This window comes from Stomoxys calcitrans, chromosome 2 (assembly GCF_963082655.1).
Source record: "Stomoxys calcitrans chromosome 2, idStoCalc2.1, whole genome shotgun sequence".
Classification (NCBI taxonomy): domain Eukaryota; kingdom Metazoa; phylum Arthropoda; class Insecta; order Diptera; family Muscidae; genus Stomoxys; species Stomoxys calcitrans.
The window spans coordinates 192,931,980-192,940,203 of record NC_081553.1 but is presented as its reverse complement, the minus strand read 5'-3'; the positions used below and the strand labels follow the sequence as shown (position 1 = coordinate 192,940,203).

Sequence of the window (8,224 nt, the reverse complement as noted above, 5' to 3'; positions counted from 1 at the left end):
GCATATATAAAACCAAACTTAAAATATATGAACTTAGTTTTTTAATGCTCATTGTAATTTAAATTTTTACAATTTTAATCACAATATAATATTGGGTTGCCCAAAAAGTAATTGCGGATTTTTTAAAAGAAAGTAAATGCATTTTTAATAAAACTTAGAATGAACTTTAATCAAATATACTTTTTTTACACTTTTTTCTAAAGCAAGCTAAAAGTAGCAGCTGATAACTGACAGAAGAAAGAATGCAATTACAGAGTCACAAGCTATGAAAAAATTTGTCAACGCCGACTATATGAAAAATCCGCAATTACTTTTTGGGCAACCCAATAGTTATATTAAATTAATTACATCACATTTATCAATTATCACTTAACAACTATATCTACCCTTTCAGACAGCGCTACAAATTACACTTATCACTAATTAAACTTTCATACATTGGATAATCCATATGTCAGAATAAATTGTTTTTACACATAGAGAATCACATAGAGAGAGAAAGAAAAAAAAGTAGGTACAAAGTTGGATAAACAGTCTCAAGGTCCATCATTTGCTTGGCAGTCTTTTTCTACGAAACACATATCGGCGGCGCATAAACTCTAGTCATTACATTTACTATCACTTATCATAGGAAAATGTGGCCCCTTTTCGATTTAGAACAAGAATATGCCAAACATCCCCACATTGAACGTGAGGAAGTCCAGAAACTTCATCAATGGCTAAGAGCTCAGCCCCATATGCCAGAGTTATGGGAACATGAGGTCCTTATCTTCTATCATGCTTGTCAATATCAAATGGAATACTCGAAGCAAGTGATCGAGGACTACTACACATTTCGTACTCAAACGGAAGAATTCTTTGACAATTTGGATATTAACTCGGCACAAATGGTTCAAGCCCAGAAAACAGTGTAAGTGCCCAATGCATTTCTTAAAATCATTTTCCAAGTATTTTTTTTTTGCGTTCTGTTTCATGCAGAGCTGTATGTCCTTTACCAAATACTACACCCCAAGGACATTGCGTTCTAATTGGCAAACTGTTGGATACGGATTCAGCTAATTTTAATCTAGCTGGTGCCCTTAAACTGTAAGTATTAAAATTGTATAGCTTCCATTGCAAATTGAGAAAACTAAGCCGGCTTATATTCAGAAAATTTTCAGATCGGTCCAGATTTGGATATAGTTGTTATATAGACCGATCTCCCGATATAAGGTCTTGGGCCCATAAAAGGCGTATTTATTGTCCAATTTCGTCGAAATTTGGGATAGTGAGTTGTGTTAGGCCCTCCAATATTCTTTTTCAATGTGGCTCAAATCGGTTCAGATTTGGATATAGCTGCCATATCGACCGATCTCTCGGTTTAAGGATTTGGGCCCATAAAAGGCGCATGTATTGTCCGATGTCACCACAATTTGGGACAATGAGTTGTGTTAAGCCCCTCGACCTATTTCTGTACTTTGGCCTAGATCAGTGTAGATTTGGATATAGCTGCCATATAGACCGATCCGCCGATTTAGGGTCTTAGGCCCATGAAATCCTCGTTTATTATCCGATTTTGCTGAAATTTGGGACTTTGAATTGTGTTAAGCCAGTCGATAACCTTCTTCAATTTGGTCCAGATTTGGATAAAGGTGCCATATAGACCGATATCTCGATTTAAGATTTTTGGCCCATAAAAGGTGCATTTATTGTCCGATGTCGCCGAAATTTGGGATAGTGAGTTGTGTTAGGCCCCTCGATCGGTCCAGATTTGGATATAGCTGCCATAAAGACCGATCTCTCGCATTTATCGTCTGATGTCGCCAACAATTGGGGACAATAAGCTGTATTGAGCCCCTCGCCATCATTCTGTACTTTGACCCAGATCAGTCTAGATTTGGATATAGCCGCCATATAGACCGATCCGCCGATTAAGGGTATTAGGCCCATAAAATCCACAATAATTATCCGACTTTGCTGAAATTTGGAACTTTGAATTGTGTTAAGCCAGTCGATATCCTTCTTCAATTTGGCCCCGATAGGTCCAGATTTGGATAAAGGTGCCATATAGGCCGATATCTCGATTTAAGATTTTTGGCCCATAAAAGGTTCATTAATTGGCCGATGTCGCCGAAATTTGGGACAGTGAGTTGTGTTAGGCACCTCGACATCTTTCTGCAATTTGGCCCAGATCGATCCAGATTTGAATATAGCTGCCATAAAAACCGATCTCTCGACTTAAGGTCTTGGGCCCATAAAAGGCGCATTTATCGTCTGATGTCGCCAAAAATTGGGGACAATGAGTTGTAATGAGCCCCTTGACATCATTCTGTAATTTGGCCCAGATCAGTCTAGATTTGAATATAGCCGCCATATAGACCGATCTCTCGATTTAAGGTTTTGGGCCCATAAAAGGCGCATTTATTGTCCACCATGTGCAAAATTTCAGCTAAATAGCACAAAAATTTAAGCTTCCAGGCGCTCAAGAAGTCAAATCGAGAGATCGATTTATATGGGAGCTATATCAGGTTATAGACCGATTTAAACCGTACCTGATACAGTTGTTGCATATCATAACGGAACAGGCAAAATTTCTGCTAAATCGCATGAAATTTGTGGCTTCCAGGGGCCACAGGGAAGTCAAATCGGGAGATCGGTTTATATGGGAGCTATATCAGGTACTTGAACGATTTAACGATTTATGTACTTGTCACAGTTGTTGGAAGTCGTAATAGAACTCTATGTGCAACATTTCAGCTTAGTCGGATGAAAATTTAAGCTTCAAGAAGACAAATCCGGCGATCGGTTTATATAGGAACTATATCAGGTTCTTTAACGATTTAAACGGTACTTGGCACACTACGTGCACAATTTCAGCCAAATCGGAAAAATTGCGCCTCCCAGGGGCTCAAGAAGTAAAATCTGGAGATCGGTTTCTATGGTAGCTATATCGAAATCTGAACCGATATTGGACATTTGCAATCCCCAACAACCTAAATCGATATTTAGTATCGGACCAAAATTTCAAGTGAATAGCTTTTCCCGTTCGACCACTATCGAAATTTCGACAGACGGTTGATTGAGTTATAACAGTTTCAAGGAGGACTTATAACAGTTTCAAGGCACAATTTCTGAAGTTTTAAAACATATTTTTGTTTTGATAAGTAAGGGATTTTTTTGGAGAAATTCCAATGATTTTCATTTAATTGGCACGGCTTTAAACAATCTATTCATCAGCATTTAAATGTAAACAATTTTTGAATGTTCGAAAAATGGAAAATTCAAAATTTTCCATGGGCTGGATATAGCCTACTTCGAAAACTGGACAAAAAATTCAAAGTTCGATTTTCGAGATGATTTAGACATGACGTGATTGCCTAGTACGTGTCCAATGCACAACTGTTTTCAAATCATGGAGATTCTGACTTTTGGTGGAGTTATAACAGTTCCAAATAAGAGTTATAACAGTTGCCAGGGCACAATTTTTATACCCTCCACCATAGAATGGGGGTATACTAATCGAGTCATTCCGTTTGTAAAACCTCGAAATATTAATCTAGGACCCCATAAAGTACATATCGTCTCGAAATTTTGATTCGAACTAGCCATATCCGTCCGTCCGTCCTTCTGTCGAAATCACGATAGCGGTCGAACGCGTAAAGCTAGCCACTTGAATTTTACCACAGATACTTTATATAGATGTAGGTCGTTGGGAAAAGCAAATGGGTCATATCGGTTCAGATTTGGATATAGCTCCCATATAAACCGATTTACCGATTTGACTTCTTGAGCCCCTGGAAGCCACAATTTTTGTCCGATTTGGCTGAAATTTTGCATCTGGTGTTCTGTTATGACTTCCAAAAACTGTGCCAACTACGGTCCAAATCAGTCCGTAACCTGATATAGCTCCCATATAAACCGATCTCTTGATTTAACTTCATGAGCCCATGGAAGCCACAATTTTTGTCCGATTTGGCTGAAATTTTGAACATAGTGTTCTGTTGTGACTAACAGTAACTGCGCCAAGTACGCAAAAAATCGGTCAAGAACCTGATATAGCTCCCATATAAACCGATCTCCCGATTTGACTTCTTGAGCCCCTGGAAGCCACAATTTTTGTCCGATTTGGCTGAAATTTTGCACATAGTGTTCTGTTATGACTTTCAACAACTGTGCCAAGTATGGTACAAACGGATCAAGAACTTGATATAGCTCCCATATAAACCGATCTCCCGATTTGAATTCGTGAGCCCCTGGAAACCTCAATTTTTGTCCGATTTGGCTGAAATTTTGCACATAGTGTTCTGTTATGACTTTCAACAACTGTGCCAAGTATGGTACAAACGGATCAAGAACTTGATATAGTTCCCATATAAACCGATCTCCCGATTTGACTTCGTGAGCCCCTGGAAACCTCAATTTTCATCCGATTTGGCTGAAATTTTGCATGCTGTTTTCTATTATGACTCCAAACAACTGTGCCAAGTACGGTCCAAATCAGTTCATAACCTGATGTAGCTCCCATATAGACCGGTCTCTCGATCATCCTTGTTCGGCTCCTAGAAGCTTTAATTTTTGCTGATTTGACAGAACTATGGTATGAAGAATAAATTTATGCCCTTCAACTAAATTTATTTTGTAAAAATTTTTAGCAGAATCTATGATGGTGGGTTCCCAAAATTCGCCCTTGCCGAACTTAGCACCCTTTTACTTGTTAAAATGTCTAAATATACTCGGCTGTCAGCTTGGAGGCCACTGTAGCGCAGAGGTTAGCATGTCCGCCTATAACACTGAACGCCTGGGCTCGAATCCTGGCGAGACCATTAGAAAAAATTTTCAGCGGTGGTTTCCCCTCCTAATGCTGGCAACATTTGTGAGGTACTATGCCATGTAAAACTTCTCTCCAAAGAGGTGTAGCACTGCGGCACGCCGTTCGGACTCGGTTATAGAAAGGAGGCCCCTTATCATTGTGCTTAAACTTGAATCGGACTGCACTCATTGATATGTGAGAAGTTTACCCCTGTCGCTTAGTGGAATGTTCATGGGAAAAATTTGCATTTTTACTCGGCTGTCAAACATTTACCATATGATAGCCTCTTTTCAAATTGACAGTATTTGGTTGCCTTAAGATTTCTTATATAATGGTTACAGATTGTTTGCCCACCAAGAAATTTTGATACAAGGCACTCAACTTTATGCAGGCTGTGTGGTAATCCTTGATGTATCCGGATTAACATTTGGTCATATTGCTCGCCTGAGTCTAATGCAAGTAAAGAAGATCATATATTTCTTGCAGGTAAGAAAATTCAATGTAATTTAGCTTTTGCATAATCTCTGTATATTAAACTGAAATTGTGATCCTTTTCTATTACACCTTTCTCTCTCTCTCTCTCTTTCTTCATCCTTAATTCTCAGGAAACTGGACCGATTCGCCTGTCAGCCAAACACTTTGTTAACCCTTCTCCCATTGTGGAAAAACTTTTGAGTCTGATCAATCTTTTCATCAAAAAGGAGCTGAAAGACCATTTAGTGGTGCACTCAACTATGGATAGCTTGTACAAGCATATACCACGCCCTATTCTACCTAGGGATTATGGGGGTGATGATTTATCTATAGCCGAGCTGGCAAGTGAGTATAACTTTGTCATGCTAAAGATAATTTTTGATTAATGATTTTGATTTTCAGCAAATGTCTATGAAAAAATTCGCAAATATCGCCTGGATGTCATTGAATACAACAACAATAGGCGAGTTAATGAAAAGCTACGCCCAAAAGCAAGGAACAACACTTTTGTGCGCATGTGGCAAAATGTTTGGCAAACAAAGTGATGTTATATAAATAATTTTAGTTAAATTTAAAAAAAAAATTGTATAGAAGTCTAAGACTCAAATTCTAATACCTACTCTCCAATACCTTTCATTTGATATCTATATTGTCCCAATCGGTTCACTTTTGATTTTGGGTTGTGTTTTTGGCATAAGGGGAGGGTACGTCCCCCTTCCATTATCGAAAAATTATATAGCCTAGGTTTCCTTCCAACCCACACAATATGGGAAAATTTCGAGAAAATCGGTTCTGCCGTTTTTCAGTCTTTACGGAACCAACAAACCGAGTCCCATATATCCGTGATTGGCTAATGTGCCCATTTTGGAGGTTTTTGTGGGAGGGGTGACCCCCTATACTTCGACATGAATTTGTATGCCAGATTTGTTATCTACTCCCGCATACTTTTCATTTGATATCAATATTGTCCTTATCGGTTCACTTTGATTTTGGATGGGGTTTTTGGAGTAACGGTGGAGGGTCCGCCCCCTTCCGTTATCAATAAATTATGATGCCTATTTCTACTTCCTGACCATATTCGTAATCTACTCCCGAATACCTTTCATTTGAGTTCCAGATTGTCATGATCGTCAAATAAACCTATTTTAAGGGAATTTTGGGGCTGGGACGGCCCCGCCAGGAACTTTTATTTGAATCCCATATTGTTGAGAGTCATAACAAAACACTATATGGAAAATTTCATCCAAATCGGATAAAAGTCGCGGCTTGTAAGCGCTCCAAAGTAAAATCGGGAGATCGGTTTATATGGGAGCCATATCATGTTCTTGACCGATTTAGACCGTGTACTTGACACAGTAGTTAGGAGTCATAACAAACCAATATGTGCAAAATTTCAGCTGAATCGGATGGAAATTGAGGAATTCAGGGGCTCAAGAAGTCAAATCGAGAGATCGGTTTATATGGAAACTATATCAGGTTATAGACCGATTTGAACCGTACATAGCACAGTTGTTGGAAGTCATATCAGAACACTATGTGCAAAATTTCAGACAAATCGGACAAAAATTACGGCTGCCAGGGGCTCAAGTAGCAAAATCGGAAGATCGGTTTATATGGAAGCTATATCCAAATCTAAACCGATATGGCCCATTTGTAATCCCCAACGACCTTCATCAATATAAAGAATCTGTGCAAAATTTCAGGCGGCTAGCTTTACGCGTTTGACCGCTCTCGTGATATGGACAGACGGATGGACATGACTAGATCGACTCAAGATCTTCGAGTCGATCAAGAATATGTACACCTTATGGGGTCCTAGATCACTATTTCGAGGTTTTACAAGCGGAATGATTAGATTAGTATACCCCCATCCTACGGTGGTGGGTATAAAAAGACGATCTGGCCATGTCCATCCGTCTGTCTTTTGAAATCACGCTAAAGACTTTAAAAATAGATATATAGAGCTGAATCTTTGCACAGATTCTTTTTTATCCAAAGGCAGGTTAGGTTCGAAGATGGGCTGTATCGGACTATATCTTGATAAAGCCCCCGTGTAGACCGATCCACCGATTTAGGGTCGTAGGCCCATAAAAGCCACATTTATTATCCGAGTTTGCTGGAATTTGGGACAGTGAGTTGGGTTGAGTCAGTCGATATCCTTCTTCAATTTGGCCCCGATCGGTCCAGATTTGGATATAGCTGCCATAGAGACCGATCTCTCGATTTAAGGTCCTGGGCCCATAAAAGGCTCATTTATTGTCCGATTTTGCCGAAATTTGGCACAGTGAGTTGCGTTAGGCCCTTCAACCTTCTTCTTCAATTTGGCTTAGATCGGTCCAGATATGGATATAGCTGCCATATAGACCGATCTTTCGATTTAAGGTCCTGGGGCCAAAAAAGGCTCATTTATTGTCCGATTTTGCCGAAATTTGGCACAGTGAGTTGCATTAGGCCCTTCAACCTTCGTCTGCAGTTTGGCTTAGATCGGCCCAGATATGGATATAGCTGCCATATAGACCGATCTCTCGATTTAAGGTTTTGGGCCCTTAAAAGGAGCATTTATTGTCCGATGTCGCCGAAATTTGGGACAGTGAGTTGTGTTGGGCCCCTCGAGATTTTTCTTCAATCTGGCCTAGATCGGTTCAGATTTGAATATTGCTGTCATATATACCGATCTCTAGATTTAAGGTTTTGGGCCCACAAAATGCATATTTATTGTCCGATGTCGCCGAAATTTTGGACGGTGAATTGTGTTGGGCCCCCCGAGATCCTTCTTTAATTTGGCCCATATCGGTTCAGATTTGGATAGAGCTGCCATATAGACCGATCTCTCGATTTGAGGTCTTGTGCTCATAAAAGGCGTATTTATTGTCCGATTTTGCCGAAATTTGGCACAGTGAGTTGCGTTAGGCACTTCAACCTTCTTCTTCAATTTGGCTTAGATCGGTCCAGATATGGATA

The 8,224-nt window shown here is 39.6% G+C and overlaps 1 protein-coding gene across 1 annotated transcript; it reads left to right on the top strand.

The window, feature by feature from the left end:
- Window positions 1-545: 545 nt before the first annotated feature.
- LOC106083764 (alpha-tocopherol transfer protein-like) lies at window positions 546-5,882 on the top strand. Its single transcript, XM_013247016.2, has 5 exons — window positions 546-910; window positions 979-1,086; window positions 5,131-5,275; window positions 5,395-5,608; window positions 5,666-5,882. Exons 1-5 carry the CDS (start codon window positions 636-638, stop codon window positions 5,806-5,808), a joined length of 885 nt encoding a protein of 294 aa, XP_013102470.2. The 5' UTR covers window positions 546-635; the 3' UTR covers window positions 5,809-5,882.
- Window positions 5,883-8,224: the final 2,342 nt, after the last annotated feature.

Bases quoted from the DNA above. Each gene is read 5' to 3' on its own strand.
- LOC106083764 (XM_013247016.2), top strand. From the start codon at position 636: ATGTGGCCCCTTTTCGATTTAGAACAAGAATATGCCAAACATCCCCAC. The intron at 911-978 runs GTAAGTGCCCAA...TGTTTCATGCAG, and splicing joins GTTCAAGCCCAGAAAACAGT to AGCTGTATGTCCTTTACCAA. The intron at 1,087-5,130 runs GTAAGTATTAAA...TAATGGTTACAG, and splicing joins CTAGCTGGTGCCCTTAAACT to ATTGTTTGCCCACCAAGAAA.